Here is an 18,064-nt window from a genome sequence, read left to right as displayed (position 1 = left end):
TACATTTTTCTCACTTCATAATCATTTCGTAAAGTGAAAAACAAATCCATGTATGGTACTTCATCCCATTTTTCCAATCTTTACAAAACAACATTAACTGCAAAATAGTATTATAATTCAAAGTTCCATTTTCAGGCCTTTTTCTTTGTCATATAATTTATACATAAACCACCATTGATTACAATACCATTTCAATTTGATTTTCATTAGGGGATCCCCACCAAATCTTATCCAATTTTTCAGGATGCATCCTAAAGGAGAACAAGGGGGTATCTCAGTGGAGGAGGAAACTCACCATATGAGCTAATTATTCCAGAAACATATTTTCCTACTCATCGATCTCCCCTTTGTTCTATCAATCGATATCTCTCTTTCAGCATTGCACCGTTGTGTCACTGTCCAGCCGCGGAGCCGGAGCCACCAGAGTCCCCAGTCAAAAGGTCGGTGCGTGTTGGAGTCCACGCAGCTCTTAGGCTCCCTGGCAAGCACAGCAAGTCGAGCTGGGCAAGGCTGGTCATCTGTTACCCATAACCACTCACTTTCCAGTTCACAGAATCCATGAGACAAATTCCAATGACGTTCCAAGTGTCAAATTACCACAAAAATGGAGCAATACGGGACTCTAACCTGACCTGGTGGGACTTTAATCCACAATTGTGCACAAAATACCAACCCGGGTGTTCCACAGACTTTCATCTAGCAGAACTATAACCTTACCTTCCCCTTGAGGTACCTCTTTAGCCCAACTCTGCATTGGTTTTCGCCGTGCCTTACAGGCAGGCAACCTTACCTTTGCCTTTTAGTCCAACCCTGCGAGGCTTTCGCCGCGTCTTATGGGCAGGCAACCCAACCTTTTAAAGAAAGGAATGCCTTTACCTTCCCAGGGGTCTTCTTCAGAGCTCTTCGGTCCAGGGATCGGAGGTTCTCTCCAAGAATACCTCGGTGCCGGCTGGAGGTCCTGCGATCCCATGGATCCATCGAGATTCAGAAGCAGAGTCCCATCTGGGTCGCCAAAACTGTCACCAAAATCGGGAGTAAAACTCTTTAATACCAATGTAGCATTAAGAAGCAGGCATTCTCTTTATTACGGCGCCAGATGCATGGGGGATCGCTCCGCCCAACGTGCATGCCATATGTTGCATCAGCCAAAGCTTATATTGCTGTTACATACATATGCATTAAATTTCCCTGAATGATTATACATATTCATTCTATTTCCTGGAACTAATTATCATATTTACATAGTCATTACACATGCAGTCTGAGTCTCCGGGGGGCTTCTATGGAGGTGGTCTCTGGTGGTCCTAAGTGGTTGCTGAAAAGGTGCCTCTTAGTGTCTTTCCATGAACTCTGAGCTCCTTTCCTATATATTGTCTCGGTTTGGCTCATCTCTTTGTTTGAGAAAGCTGTCTCGTTCCTTATTCTGGTTTATCTGTACTCCTTCAGGATGTACCAGTCACAGTCCTTGGGTGCATTCTTGTCTGAGGCCCCTGGCAACAACAGGGATGCCCTCCCGCAGTTACTTCCCTGGGATTGTGTACCTTGGCTGCTGAGGCAACATGTGGGTAAGATCAACCAGAATTGGTTTGCCTGGTTCATTTGTTTGGGTATTTACAGTTAGTATAAATTAGCTATCTTTTTCTGTTTACTAAGTAGTTACCATTAGCATAACTTTTAGTGTAATTAGAAATAAGTATTCTAGTTGAGCTAAGTTTCTGTTAATAAGAATTGTTGCTTTGTACCATTGCAGCTTCTGTAGTAAATTTTGGTCTTTGAAACAAGTTGTGGAGTCATGCAGTAAATCTCCTTCTCCCCCTCCTCCCCTCCCTCATGCCACACGAAACCCACACTGGGACTGTAAGATAGTCGGTTGTTCCGTGACAGCATATAAATGATATATATTTTCATATATAGTGAAAATTTCTCACACTATTATTTTAACTGAGTCTTGAGTTCACATCCAGCAGCTCATTGGGCATAAATTCATTTTCTCCATATGATTATCAAAGTGCCTCTATTATTAATATGCAAAATCTTGAAATAGCTCTGTTATCATCACAGTATTCACAAAATGCTACATACTGTCAATTTGTCATAGGATGGTTAAGAAGGCAGCATTTAATATCCATATCCTCACTATAGAAGTCATACAGCAAATGTATCACCATAGCAATAAATACAGTCTGCAGTATATTCTCACCACAATCACACAGTGTCACTGTGCACATTTATTATCATATATTGTTTGTACTGTACCTCAACCTTTCTTGTTTGGTGTATTCATACCATTTCTGTACTCTTTTCACAGTAGCTGTTACAATTAAGGCCAGATGTCCCCCCCAAAAAACCCCAAATAATTAACCCAGCAACTAGCAGCTTAAAGGAAAAGCACATGAATAAATCACCTGCTCTGCTCAAATGTTAATCAGTTAAGGATCATCCCTGAGAACTTAAGGTAAGGACTTTTCCCTGAGATGGTAGGACAATAGGGATTTTGCCTTGCAATACTCACATGACCCCACAGTTACCACAGACAAGGCACAATCTACATCAGGAAGTTGTAGTACATTAGTTTAACAACTTCTGCATCCCCAGATATGCAGGTATTTTATTTCATTAGAATATACAATTCCCCTTCTCCCATGGGGAGCTAGGGTACAAAGCGCCAAGAGAAATCCCAGACATTTATTGGACACTTACACACAAGAGTGCAACTGACTTGAGTGGGTCCTTAGTGAATGTGTAACTAACAAACAAGAAACTATCCATTTGTGTTACCTATCCTGTCCACTTTCTCCTGCCAGACCGTGCTCCACAGCATAACCCCCAGAACATCATCTACTTTCTCCTTTGAATACCCCAGTAATGCAATTTCCTGGGACAGAAAGAATGGGGAGAGATTTCCAAAAACCCTCAAACTGCTTCTTGATATTCTAGATCAATTGTCCCTCCTTTCACTTTAACTCAAATTTCCCAATACATTTTCTATATCTTCCTAAACCCACTTTGCTCCCAAATGACCACTGCTGTTTTTGGTTGGACCCTTTCTAATAGAGTGATATCAACAGGGTGATTTAATAGTAATAATACTGCTAGTTCATTGTTTCAGGTGTGAAGGAGAGATCTCAAATATATAATGTGTTTGAAAAACAAAGGGATCCCTCTCAGGATACACACCTCATTCTGAACTTCGAAAGTGTCTAGAAAGCAGCAATGTCAGAGACCTCTCCTTTCCCGACATGTGAAACATTCCTTTAGAGTACAGTGTAGTCACTCACCAGACTGCCCACATCAACACCAGCAACATTAGCATAGAATTCAGGCACCGCCATCTCAGGCACCTGCAATACTGCATGGTCATTGCTTGACTTTATAGCTTTTTGTAGGCACTGGATCAGGTCTGCTGGGGAAGGCCAGCTAGTTGCATTCCACTGCCAGAGGACTTCATGATGCTATACCTGCAGGATGAAGAGGCAGGGAGGAGCTGGGAATGAGAAGCACCAACACGAAGTTTTACTACAGTTAAGTTATCTCATATGTCAGTTAGAAACTGAAAAGGGGAAAAGATTGAGTTTAGTGTTCCCCTTTGGAACAGCAGATGGGATTCCTTAAGGACAAAAGTGCCTCTGAATATTCAGCAACTGTCTTCACAAGAGGAACTATAATGCCCAAAATCATTCCCCATGGATGGTTAGTTCATTTCAGGGATAATTCCACAGCTTTCAGGAGAAAAAGAAAAAATTATTCCAGAATAGTCCTGCACTGTGCAGGGAAGCAGGGGAATAGAAAAATGGAAGACAGTAAAACAGAAACAAAATTAAATTTTAGAAGTGTGAAAGAGTTTTGGGTAATTAAAGTTTCATGCAGCAGAATCCAGCAAGAAGAGGTGGCAGACGTGAGAACAAGTCTCCTCAGCTAACAGATAACTGTCTAGTTTTATTTGTCTCAAATCATTTGGCTTTTTTCACTTCCATTTAACTCTGCAGATCTCCAGTTCCATTGTCCATAAATCAAGTGTCCTTACATGGCTTGCTGGCAGCTTGAGGGCCGTTTCATGATGTTCCGTTTCTGCAGGTGTGGTAGAATGTCGGAAGGTGGCACCTCAGGATATGGTGGAGCACCTGGAAGGGGAAAGGAATAACAGTAGAAAAAACATAAGGGAATGGTTACAGATAGCAGCTTCTACATAAGAATGCCTTCCTTTCCCACTAAAACTGATTCTTCTTTCCTACCACAATTCCTATCAACAGAAAGTCTAAAAGGATCTGTCAAGACTTTGCAGGTCGGAAAAAATAGGATGCTTATTTAAATGCTCACTTTACAGTCTCAGATTTGAAACTCTGAATCTTAACTTGTTAATTGGCTTCCTTATATCCTTTTTTTTTTTAATTTAATGTTCTTACCTAATGTAACCATTTCTTATAGTAGAATTCCAAAAGACCATCTGCAAGAAAAGAAAACAAAACAATGTTAAGTTTCCATTCTTGACTGAATGAATGAGGTAGCTAGCTTAAACAAATATAGACAACTAGACATGACCTGCAGAAATTAGAAGGTATGAGCTACAAGGTGGAGCATTGTGCTGGAGATAGATATGCCTTACTGTGAAGTTCAGGGCATGAAATGCTACATAAAGAAGTGAAAGAGACAGGCCTGACAGCCAGATGAACTTCCAGTCCAAAAATGAAAACATACATGTCTGCCTTGATGCTGGGGGCTTTCTTCAGGAGTCGCTCTGGTGCCTGCCACTTGAGGGGCACAGTCTGTGTGACTGAGCTGGCACCATATGTGTGTTTCATAGGCCAGTCCTAAACCGCAGAGTTTGGCAGTGAAGTTGTGTTGAAGGAAGACATTCCTGGCAGCAACATCACCATGGAACAACTTCTTCTGCTAGAGGTAACCCTGGAAAGTTGGAGAAGAAGGACACCATGGTCATTATAAAGGGAATTTAAAAAAAAGAAATTTTACTTTAGTTCGTACCCAGCCTCCACACTGCAGAATAGAAGTGCATGCTCAGCAGAACAATGCAAGTATATCTGGTTCATCTTTAACAAACCACATCCTCAGTGCTTAGACCAAGAAGTTTCAACACCACGCAGAGACTTGTATTGCAAGCAAGCCAGCAGGAAAAGAAGACAGCAAATCTGAGCAGATTTACCAGAGCTGCTGCAACATTCTGTCCAACTTCATATACCTGCCTCTCAGTGGTGTCATAGGGGATACCATCCATTGCCATTACATCCTAAAGACAAAAGAGCAAACTTTGGAACAAACAAATGCCATAGCTTTTGGGTACTGGGGAACATATTTCCTTCTAATCTAATAAAGTAAGTGCTATCTAATCTTATGATCTCCCAGATGAATTCAAAGATCAACAACAGAGTGACTGAAAGATGTATGGGTGGTGCTGATAGATGCTGGGTAAGATGAGTATACTAGAGACAATTTGTGGATAAATTGAAGAGTGGAAAAGAGATAAATAAGTTAGATAAGAAAGGGCATAATGACAGTGGAGAATGACAACCCACACAGATGAATGAAAGAAATACTACATATTACAGTGATGAGTAGAAAAGCACACTTACAAGAATGAACATCTAAGATCAGACTAACGGTCCATCTCTCTCTCACTACCCCGTCTCTAACAGCGACCCTAGATGGATGGCCAATGGAGAGAGAGAACAAGGTAAGAATATGATGCTTTTCCTGAGTAGGCTTCCAGCCTCCAACTATTTTCAGCTCAAGGACTTCCTGAGATGGTTAGGTTTCAATACGTTCAGTAACCTTTAACAGGTTATATTCCATGGATTTATTCAGTCTTATCTTGAACCCATGTGAAGTCTCATCATCCACAGCATTCAGTGGCAAGAAATTCCATTAGCCAGCTCCCCACTGTATTAAGAACCACCTCCATTTGTTTATTTTGAATATGGCACTTACTAGCTTTAATTCCTTCCACTTCACCCTTCTACTGAACAAGACAGTGAGCGATCTCTGTATTTAGTGTTCATGTGGAAGGATGGATTTATATAACAGCATTTTGTTTATATGCCTTTCTTAATAATTCCTAACATTTGGTTTCTTTTTTGGCCTGAGCTGACAGTTTCATGGGACCAAACATCTTCATAGAATCAGTCTCAGGATTTCACTGTTCATCAGCAATGGTCAGATCTAAGCCCATTGGTTTATATATGGAGCAAGGATTGCTTTTCTACATGCATCATTTCATTTTTATCTATACTGAATTCCATCTGACCATTTATTGGCCAGTTTCTCAATCTTGGAAGAGCCTTCTGCAAGACTTCACAGTCAGCCCTTACCCTTACTGGCTGGTATCATCATCAACTTTCATCACCTCACTGTTATCCTGTTCTCTAAGTCATTGATACATACAATAAACAGCACCACGTCTGAGCATATATCCCAGGAGACCTTCACTGCTGACCTCTATTCATTGCAAATACTGACCTTGCACTTATATGCTCTGTTTTCTGTCCTTTAATCAATTAGTTATCATTCAAGGACTTTCTCCCTGATGTCCTGACTGCTTTGTTTCCTTAAAAGTTTCTGGAGTGGGACTTTGTTGAAAGCTTTTTAGAAACTGAGGTAGTTGCATCAACTCTCATTCTTATTCCAATGCCTGCTGACTCCTTCGAGGAACTCCAGTGGTCTGCAAAGTAGGTCTGTAGTCTTTACAAAAATCATGTCAACTTTTCCAAACTATATTGTATTTATCCAGGCATCCACTATTTCTTTTCCAGTTCAGATTGGTATGGAGCTTTTTTGCGGGTACGGAAATAGTTTAGACAGATATAGATGGATGCATGGACAGATGAAAAGAATCGTCTATGACTTATGGATTGATACGTACCTAAGCAGTTTAAGAAGATAGTCTATCATCACTTCTTTTGACTCACCTTCCGACATGTCTATAAAAAGGTCAACAGGCCACCAGGAGACACATCCTCCATGACCATATAAAGTGGGAGCTGGTCTACACAGCATCCAACCAATTCAACCAGATTCTCATGATGGCCAAGATTTTGATGGAATTTAATCCTTCCCAGGAAATCCTTTATTTCCTGGGGACCAGCCAGGTCTGAAAGAACCAAAAAATCCCCAGTCTGTCACCACATGGAGGCAGCAAAAAACAGGGCAAGCAGCTTGAACATCAACATGAGCAGCAACCTTCTTTGGTTCTTACATAGTACTTTTGAATAAATACTTCAAGAACCAAAATGCCACTCTGAATAGCTAATGTGATACTGAACACATCTTACTCTTGTCCAGTAGCTACTGCAGAGTTCTGTCCAGCATCATGTCTTTGAAATGGAGATCTGTACCAAAATGGGTTCCTGTCATGTACGCTACCTTGTAAGGCTTTCAGTATGACAGTCCTAGTCCTCCTGGGGTTCTCAGTTTTCAATTCTGCCCTGTAGATACTCCCATAGCTGCCATGGTTTATCAGTTCCAAGATGCCTGGTGAGAGTTTCTCTCATGGTATCTCCAGTTCTTTGAGAGTCAAGGATACACAATTTAGCAGACTCTCCACAGTTGTCTCACTCAGCTGGATGTAGGGGTTCTCTGCTAAGCTGGATTCCTGCTGGTTCTTGTCATTCACTGGCAAAACAAATACACATGATACATAAATACAGAAGTGACAATACCCATTCATCTGCTCCCTTTGATTTGTGGTCCATACTGTTTTTGGAAATCAGGATGAGGTAAGGAAATGTTGTTGCATGTTCCTTATCCCTGCCCTTGAAAAGGCTCTATTTGACGAAAAGATAGAATGAGTCTGCAGACCTCTACTGTATTTAACTACGAAAATATTCTTGCTGGTAAGACACTTCTGTACTTGATTCCCATGTGGTGAAGCAACAACCATATTCATTTGTCACCAGCTACAAGTTGTTACAAAAAAAAAACATGCACAGGATGTTCGCACAAAGGCCTTATCTTTGTTTTCAATTATTTCCCTTAATATAGGCTGATGATGCCTTTTCCTGTGCAGAAACAAAAATAGTTCAGATTTGAAATTCCATTTCCCCATGGCAGCATGTTTTGGCTGTAATGACAGCCCTTTTCTCTACCTTCTCCCCAGTCCCTGTTCTCTCTATTTCCAGTTGTCCCCCACAGGAAGTAAGAGACAGCAGCTTGAAACAAAATTTCTTTAATGACAGTGTAGAAAATAGATTAATTAGATGTGATTTAGATCAGAAAGACTCATGCACAATTACCCTTGTGAAACTGACCTTGCAGTAGCACCCATGAAGGCTGTAACATAAAGAAAATTTGCAGCTCTCAGGTGATTTTACTATAGTATATTAATCAGCCTACGGATATACAGTACATTGGTTTAGATTCCTCAGAACCATTTATACTACAGATTCCATTATAGCTACCACAAGTGGAGTAAAAGAGGGTTCCCAATTTTCCTACCATTCCCTGGGCTGCTGAATACCACACTTAGGCTCTTCAGAAATCCAGTTGTCCAACAGCTCAAGCAATGGGGAAACGGGATTGACCTCTGGCCACTGAAACCAATACGCTTTTCTCTGTTCTGAAAACCATAATGTTACATTTGTGTCCAGATAGTGATGATTCCTCCTGCTTTGTTCTCATGCTTCGACAGTGGAGCCAAAGGATCACACTTAACCAGGATGATAAAAGCACCCATGAGGAGAACTGGGATAATGATCACTTCAGTCTGATATTCATGCACAACTGTCAGCAGAAAAAGAAAATAGGAAGCCAAGGAATGAGCAGCATTGCTCTGAAAACAACCGTGTGCGTAGCATTGCCTGATGCACACTGATTCTGCACAACAGAGCAGTAATAACCTATTACAGTAATTTTCAACCCCAAAAGTATGTGTATCCACCCTGTGTTCCTTGGAATAGCAATTGAACACTTTTAGTGTCAAATATCTAAACCTTCTGAAGACACTGGGACTCCTGCACCTCAGGTCACTTACTTACGTGCCCAAATACAGAAGCTGGAAATTGTAGTCATGTGCCTAAGTATCATCCACTAGTGAAATGTAGCTGGTCCTGGGAGAGGGGTAGGAAGGGCATGGGAAAGGCTGGAAGTTGTTGAGCCTTTACAAGTCCTTTTAACAGCACAATTAGAGGTTTAGAGGTTCCATTAAAATTACAGGGAGCATTTTAAAGAAATAGGGCGTTGTCACCTGATTTGGAATTTGACTGAAGAAAATTAACAAGAATGTTGCGGTTAACTAACTCTCTTAGGTCCCCAGATTTGGAGGTGCTGCTATTCTTGTGTGGAGTGAGACGACATTTCAGTTCCCAAAGATGACAGAAACTGATGAAATCAAAATCTCACAAGACTGATCCTTAGGAAAGCAGCAGGGAATCTTTAATGACTATGTTTTGAGGTTGTAACCTCATCTTTATGTCTCATTCAAGGTAGAAATCCTCTAAGATGGCTAATATTTTGTAAGATGAGTCCCACCCTGCATGACTAAAGGCTGCATTCACATAAAAGTTTCTACCCTGAGACACAATGCAAGGAAAGCTCAGTGAAGTTATTCTGTGTGGTCTTGGGATGGAGAAAGAGGAGAGTAAAAGGCTTTGCCCACTTTTAGCAAAGTTGGCCTTGTTGTTCAGCATATGAAACCTTATTAAAGGAAGAAGTGCAGGCTTGTGAATCTTACCACATAGCTTGTCATTGCTGCTGCATTCCAGTAGCATGTGTGTGAATCTTCTTACATCCCCTGCCATGTTCAATTACAAGCAAGTACTGCAGACCTCTGTCTTCTGCACACATGTGAAGAATATTAATAAAATTTGTCAGGAGGACAGGATGATTTATGAAAAAGTGGGTGAGCTGAATATGGAGATTTCCACTCCTTTGTCAATACTACTTAAGATCAGTGGGAGTGCAAAGAAGGAGCACAGGAACTTAGAAGCTTAGAGAATGACATGGGATATTCAGTACCAAATTCTATGAACTGGTGAGAATTTAACAGTATGTTTTTTCTATAGTGCTACACAAGCAATTGGGTACCTCTAGGCCTACAGGCTGGCATATGCACAAACATTCATAATTATTAGCTCAATTATATATAAATAACCTAGCTAACACTTTTTAGATGCCGGAATGACTCAGCCTTTTATCTTCTGGTTCACAACAAATGAACAGATCAGAAGCACGCATATAAAATGTCTGTCATGCTTGACTACAGCACTTGCCACAACTCCTGTTATTGCTCCACAGACATGGGGAAACAAGAAGTTTTGCCATTAGGGCTCCCCAATACTGAGTCCATAACATTGCCAGGTCTATAATTAATCTGAATCACAACATATGTAACTCCCTAATGTCCATGGGAGCACATTGGTAGTTGAAATTCCACAGTCTGTGCAAGCATGCACCTTTCCTAATTTCAGCTATTGCTAGACCAATACCTTAGCATTTGCAATCATACACCTAAAAAACCTTCTGACTGTGTATGTCACGTATACAACCTCACTCAGACAGAGCTAAATTCACCAGTGTATACCAGTGACTTTGTATTGTGCCAGGACTGAAACACAGCTGCAGCCCCCCCCAAATACATACCTGATGTTGAATTTCAGCTGTGCTATATTACAGGGGGAGCTTAAAGCAGACATGAGGTATGGTGTATCTGGCCCATAATTCTATTTATGTTTCCATGAAGATCCTTTTAAAAGTTAACTTTATCTTTTCTATGTTCGCTTCCTATCTGTTCTTTTCATATGAAGGAAACACTTGTGCCTATAAATGTTTGTTCATGATAACACCCTGTAGAAATTTGTATTTCAGTAAAAATTGATACATGTGAGCTTTTTTATTCTCTTGAGAACACATAAGAGTTTTAGAAGATGTACCATTGCTACACTAAGCCTGCTATCTTTGCTGAAGATAGATTTAAACAATAGGCATGGGCCCAGTGGTGCTGCGCTGATTTATATCAACAGAGGATCTGGACTACTATGTTTAAATTGTGAGAATCAATGTGGTGAATGGTGATGGCTGACAGAAATGCAAGCCATGTACATTTAGCCACTGTTACTTATAAACATCGCCAGAAATTTAACACCTGCAGTTTCACAAACAATTTCACCTAGAATGTTTTATAGGCAATGGGACCTTGATCTTATAAATATTTACTTTATTTTCAGTTAGGCATAGCAGGCTATTACCCTCCAAATGCTATGGATTCTTATAGATACTGACAGGGTTTATGGAAATTGATGGTACATAAAACAATAAACAGATTTTGTTCTCAAGGTTAAAACAGAGGAGTAAATTTATGCTTTTACCAGTTGCACAAGAGAGGCAGTGCAAAAGGGAAAAGAGGAATATATACACACTTTAAAATATTACAAAAGTCTATTCCATTTTTAAATTTCTTTTGATTCTTAATATGTTAACAAATTCACTTGTTTTCAGGGTGTGGTTGTAAAGTGAGTCAAGCTGAAAGAGTAATGATACAACAATAAAATCAATCCAAGCTTCTCAGATACACTCTGAAAGCAAGCAAACTAAGTAAAACTATGTTGGATATAACACATATGCACACTCAGACACAAATGCATATGTACAATGCTAAGGGGAATGGTCCTAGCTTCTCTCATTCTCAGACAGATAGACACAGATATGTTATGTTGTATCAAGATCAGTGCTATCTAGATCAGAAGAACCAGAAGGCTGAACAATATATTCTGCATTACTTCAGTTTAGGATTTTCATTGGACAGTTGGTGCAATCACAGGTAAATTGTCAGCTTTTTTTTTTTTTTTTTAATTATTCTTTTGCACACATTGAAATCTACTCATTGAAATTCTTGGATCTTCATTTCTCTTTATTGGTTACTTTCAAAAATATATGCTCTCCCTGACTGGGCCTATTTAATCTTTCAGTTATTATTCTGATTTTCTTCTTATTCAGTTGAAACTCCTTGACCTGAATCTTTATTTTTGTTGTTTGCACAGATCCTGGAATTTTCCTTTTTCTCATGGACACATGTATTTTCATTAGATCCTCTACTGTGAAGCAAATCAATGTGACCTGACATCTTATTTAAGAAAACCAGTCTGGTGTATTTAGGAATGTAATAAAAAATTATAGGTAACAAGCATAGTACTAGACCATTCTTCTTTCAGAATGTCAAGAACCAAGGTAATAGTCATATATTCCAGTTCAGCTTCAAATTCCAAAGCCATTTTGAAAGACACCTTACCTTTCATACAGTGCTAAGAATGCAAATTAAAATTTCTGAAACAAACCTTCTCAAAACAAAGGAGTGAATGGAAGCAACAATGGGCGGTGAAGATCTCTACAAATGAGTTTTTAAAAGGTACTTGTTCCCCTGAAGGCAGCTCAGAGATCGAAACAGGGTTTCCACTATGCAGATTTGGAGAGATGGGAAGCCTTTTGTTGTGGCAGAAGGAAATTAATATGAATCAACCCAGATACAAAGGCCTTGAGGGCAAAGCTCGATGCTTTATTAACCCTGTTCAGATATTACATGGTTACCAGTGGACTGCAACAACGATGGTAGTCAGCCTTTCTTTGATCAAAAGCTGAATCCAAAGCCCCTTGGGCAAGCTAAATGCACAATAAAGATTGCAGTAACTAGAAATAGCAGAAGCTGCTGCCCTTAGACAATGAGATACACTGCAAAAACTTGAGCAAAAGCTAGAGGAAACAATGTTTGCAAACTGGTGCTATGAGACTACTTGGTAAATTGGGGGTGGGGGGAGGCGTCAGTAATTACACAGTCATTCCTTTGGTGACAGTGCCAGGTTAGTAAGCCCCCATATCTGCCCTTCACTGACAACTTATTGCCGCTCTGTGCACATTTGTCAACACAATGAGCACTGGGGAAAAAAAAAAGCATTGTTTAACTTTCAGACACATTTGTTCACTACACTGGTCTGCCACCCCAGTAATTTTGACATAGCACAGGGCAACATGGGGACAGGAATAAGTAGCCAAAATAAGGTGGCTGTGAGGGCTGCTTAAACCAGTTCAAGGAGAACCAATACTGAATATGAACATGGTTTTGTAATGCAACTGAGCTGAATTAAGTGCTTACCACTGTCAAAAGAGGGGAGTATCTCTTTTCTCCTCTCTCTGTTCCCATTACTCCTTGTTCTGCTCCCAGATGAGCAACTGATCACCAAGTAAACTGATTTAAACCACTAAGTCAGCAGAAGAATATTCACCTTTGTATTCCCACTTTAATTTCCTACCATTTTAGTGAGTGGTATCAGTTTGCCAAGGAAATTAAGCAAATGCCAAAGGAGGCTCAAGGAAGTGGCAAGAGCATACATCCAGAAGCAGCAACAGGGAAGATGGATGTCCCACTACTGAGGATGGTGAATGGCTAATTTGTCCAAAGCCACATTGTAAAAACATCCCCTGTGTCAAATAGATCCCACAGGCACTGTATGCCAGCATAAGCTCTACTATGGTTTTTCCCCATAAGCCCTACTGTGATTTTCCCCACCCTCCATCATTCATTCCCACATGCATGCTGTCCCCTTACTTAGCGCTAGCACAAGCATTTGCACGGCAGTGCTGTAAAGTGGATTGGGAAGCTGTTCTGCCCTAAAACTAGCCATCCTCTCTTGCATGTTACACTGGACTTACTTGCTTAGCAGGCTTATTTTATGCTTTTTAAATTGCTAGGACATAAGAGTCAAGAAGCCTTAGTAACAGACATAATTGCGAATACTGAAAAGAAACAGAAATATAATAAAGTTCTATATTTCTGCAGTAAACAATGGAATAGTTGGCTTGAGAACTGTAAGCATGGAAATTGCCTGCCATTTGTTTCTACTGTGTTCAGAGAAGCAAGATGTTGTATATATTCACTGTAAATAAACAGTTTCATTCATGAAAATGATTTGTAACACCAGTTCTCATTATCAAAACAAATTTGTAAATCCATGAGTACTGATTAGCTATTCTGGCTAAAGGAATGGCTGATTAAATTAAGTACTGTGCAAATAAAGGCTAGGATTAATTGGGATCTTCATTAGACCCTTTAAAATATATTTTGCAGGAGCTGATGTGGGAATTAATACAGTTACTTCTCCAGTCTTCCTGACCAGTATTAACTGCACATCACTTTATTATCAAAATATCCTTACAGCTGTTTTTCATTACTCATAAAAACCAACTGTAATATGACTACAGGTAGGTAAAGCACAGCTGAATAGTTACTCACTTCGATCTAGCATATTGCCTGGCTGATAAAAGGCAAAATAAATTCTTTAACCATGATGACTTCTATATAATTTCTTGCAATGAAAGAATCATATTCTCAGGCTTTTCCAGTTACCATTTCTGTATTGCTTTTATTATTTTCTTGCTCTGTTTATATGAACTTCAGAACATGGCCACAAGTCATGACTCAGACAATCACTGTGCACAAGTGGTCTGTACTGGCCATGCAGATGAAAGGGAGAGTGCTACTGAAGAACTGTAGAAACCAAAATGGTGAGGATATCACAATGTGTGGGCTCAGAAGAGCTTTGCTGTTGTGAACACGGCACATGAGAGAAGAGAGAGAAGAAAAGGAGCATGGAAAAGCAGACAGAAAAACAGAGATTTCTTCCTCTGTAGTGTCTACCATTTTACTAAAAGCAGCATACCAAACTAATCAAAAACAATTCCCATAGCTCTCAGAACTAACAACTTGATACCACAGGAACATACTTCTGCAGAAAGCTGCTTATCTGTTACACTGCATGTTCTGTCTCGCAATTCTTCTGCCTTCAGCAGACTTCAGTGACTATTTTCAATACCCTGTCAGTCTCCAAGGAGATCATGACATCTTGGCAAGTTTTCTGTGGCCCATCAAGTTATCTCATCTCTCACCGTAATGTGCCTCTGAGCTACTAAGCAGCATCTCCAACTGTGTAGAATGGGGAATTCTGTCAATTCAGTCCTGGTCATAATGTACCAGAGCTGCCTCACTTCTGTCCTAAGTAAGACTTGCTGGTAGTATCCTGCAGCTTGTTGTACTGGAATGTGGTAAATTCTCAGCTATAAAGATTTGGTAATCCAACTCACATTTACACCAGCTGGTAGCTGTAACACCTTATAAGAAAACAAAGTGTTTCAAAAAACAATGTACACTGACTTGAGTTTTTCTCTTGGCCCCAAATTACTAGCAGTGCCTGAACATCAAAGCAGGCTAGCTGCTACTGAAGTATATTAAGGAGTGAAAGAAAATAAGGTTCAGCACTTCTGAAGAGCTAGATCATGGAGAAAACAGCAAATAATGAGGTTCATGCTGCTATTTGAACAGGTGAGTAACTTATGGCAAACGGTTCCCTTCTGCTCTTGGGAGCAGCAGATAGGCAAAGTCAGCAGTCACTACTGTATTGAGAAATATGAGTGAGGAGGACTCTGCACTGCCATGCTTTTATGCTACCAAGGTTAGTCCAAACCAGCACCACATCACTGGATATATATAAAAGATCTCATGGTGCTAAGTTTTGCTTAAACTTAGACTACCTCAAAAAATGAATTTATTTGTGTAGCATGAGGAAGTTCTGAGTACAGAAGTGTGATACTGTGCAGAAACTTAATAGTGATTAAGACAATTTTTTTCTAATGCAGGCAAGCCATTTTTTTTCCTGAAATATTAATGTCTATCTTCATCAGATTGCTTCTGAATTAAAGCCACAATAAATTATTTCTCATAGGTAATCTGAAAAATTAAAATTAAAAAACCCTGAGGAATACATTAACGTGAAGACCTCAGTGAGAAAGCTGTTTAGCATATGGAATTCCGGAGGCCAGATTCTCGACAGCACACTCTTGCCTATGACTTTCACTTACGTAGTTCAAAATCACTTGCTACTTTTTAAAATGCTGGTCATTCTGTCTCTGTCTTACTATCTGAACTCTGATTTTGTTGGCAGCTGCAAGCATAAAGTCTGTAACAAACCCTAGCCCAAACTTAATACAGATATTCTGGAACATTGTGACAGTAAAAGCTGTGACAGGATATAAGAAAAATGAAGGAGCTTTTGAAAGACTGCACATATATGTATTTCTTGCTGTAGAAAAATACTACATGATATTGTATTACTGAATAATGGTTTAAGAAATAAAACGTGAATTTGCTTTTGTAAACACATTAGCACAAGTTGCAGTTGTGTATACAACTTTAGCTTCATAATTTCCCAACGTTTTGATGTTTATTTGTGCATTTAATGTAGATTTTGCTTATACTTTGAACAGGCAGCTCATGCACACATACACACACATATATGTGCGCAGGTAAATACGTAGAAAAATCCAGATATCTGCACTGCATTGGGTTAGAGTTAACTTCTTTACAGTTGAGTGATAATGACGGAAATCAAACATGCCTGTAAGTTATTTCATTTAAATCAACCTGAGTGTAGAAGAAATACCTCTCTTTTCTTCTCAAGCCCCCAAATCATCAGGATAACATTAATTTATTACTACAGGTAACTTCAATATAAGCAATAAGTACATGCACAGATGTATATGCATACATACATGCACTCACACATATAGACTCTGTATAGTTATATCCTAGTTCAGGTGACATGTTATTAAAAATCTTTTCAAAGATTTAAATATTCATTATGTTATCTTCACGTAGTGTTTTCTCTCACTTACCTGAATTATACCACTTCTCTTGCCCTGCGGTAGTCTCCAGAGCTCGTCTCCTGCTGCTTTCCAGTTTGTCTGAGGCCACTCCTGATAATGCTGATGGTTATATCTTGCGTGGTTGTAACTAAGTTACTCCTTAGTGATTTTCCTACCCCAAAACTGCTCAGCTTCAATTCTTTACTCCTCAAAGTCTTCTCAGCTGTCTCCCCAGAGGGATCATGTGATTGTTATGTCTAACACACCAGCTGATAGGCAGACACTGGTAAAATGGGTCTGCCTGCCTGCTATGCATAAACTGTTCACTCTCTGGTGATAGAGACAGCCAAGGCAAAGAGTCCTTGGGTGGAGGCCTCGGTGCATAATGTGAAAGGCAGGCAAACAGATCAAGTGGGATAGACTAACGTACCAGACAAACAGTGATCATACACTTCAGATGAAAGGTTCACTATTAGAAAAAATTGGGTGCTCGGCACAGAAAATCTGTACAACCCCCCTAAAAGCCTCCAGATGCTGAAACTACTTTCTTAGCAGGAATAGATCCTAATGGGAACTATACAAATGAAGAAAAAGAGAAAAGGATATAATGCCGAAACATACTACAAGGGAAAGAGGCAATATAGGCCTTTTTCACATTCAGCCTTGCTTATATCCCTCCTACCTGGGCTGTCCATGCCTTCTGCCAACAGCTTCAAGCTGTCAACCCTCCCCACCCTCTCCTCCAGCCCTGAGCTCCCCACACAGCCCTACCAGTGATACCCACTCTTGCTTTTCATTCAGCCCCTTACAAATCCATCCTGAGCTCCACAACCAGACCTATTAATACCTCTTGAACTTGCTCTGCAACCTCTTCCTGTTACTATGCCCTTGAGGTCACCATACAGCTCTGCTAGTGGCCTTAGTTCTGAGCAGCTCTAAAGTATATTCTTCATTGCATTTTAGTTTAATATTCAGTTCTGGAGACTTCAAAATTTGCCTGTGTATTGACTTTCCAGTTGCTGGCCTGCAGGTTCCTCCTATTACCTCCAAGATTCTCCTCACCTATCACTGTAAAACCTTTTGTCAGAGTTTTAGATTCCTAACTAACTCCTAGTTATATGAGTCTGTACAAGATTATTTGCTTACCTTTTTCATAGAAGTGGGAGGCAGTTGTATTACAAGAGGAAACAACATGCAACCTGCTGTTGAGAGACAAAGTTCATTTCACAGTCAATGACACACCGCAGGTGGCTTTGAGAAGATGTAGAAGATGATATAATTTCTGCCAACTGCTTGAGCAAAAGTCACTGCGCCTATTAACGCTTTGGTGTTGTGTATATTCTTTTGTTATGGGAAGATTTTAGTTGTAGATGCAATAGCATTAGATATTGAAATACAATAGTTCATTTAGCCATAAGAGAGACTGCGTATGAAT

General features: G+C 39.9%; 1 protein-coding gene across 1 annotated transcript; it reads right to left on the bottom strand.

Annotated features, from left to right (window-relative positions):
• Positions 1-3,254: 3,254 nt before the first annotated feature.
• On the bottom strand, positions 3,255-9,743 carry STYK1 (serine/threonine/tyrosine kinase 1). The gene is given in 12 exon segments (XM_026067102.1): positions 3,255-3,439; positions 3,442-3,458; positions 4,025-4,121; positions 4,404-4,444; positions 4,696-4,794; positions 4,796-4,902; positions 5,159-5,242; positions 6,918-7,099; positions 7,372-7,620; positions 8,583-8,658; positions 8,660-8,727; positions 9,677-9,743. Coding segments are annotated over 12 exon segments (1,272 nt in total).
• Between the last annotated feature and the right edge of the window lie 8,321 nt (positions 9,744-18,064).

The sequence above is a fragment of the Apteryx rowi genome, unplaced genomic scaffold, assembly GCF_003343035.1.
Source record: "Apteryx rowi isolate R43461 unplaced genomic scaffold, aptRow1 scaffold_1038, whole genome shotgun sequence".
Taxonomy (NCBI): domain Eukaryota; kingdom Metazoa; phylum Chordata; class Aves; order Apterygiformes; family Apterygidae; genus Apteryx; species Apteryx rowi.
Note: the sequence above shows the minus strand (reverse complement) of the source record. Positions and strands in the feature narration are given on the sequence as shown.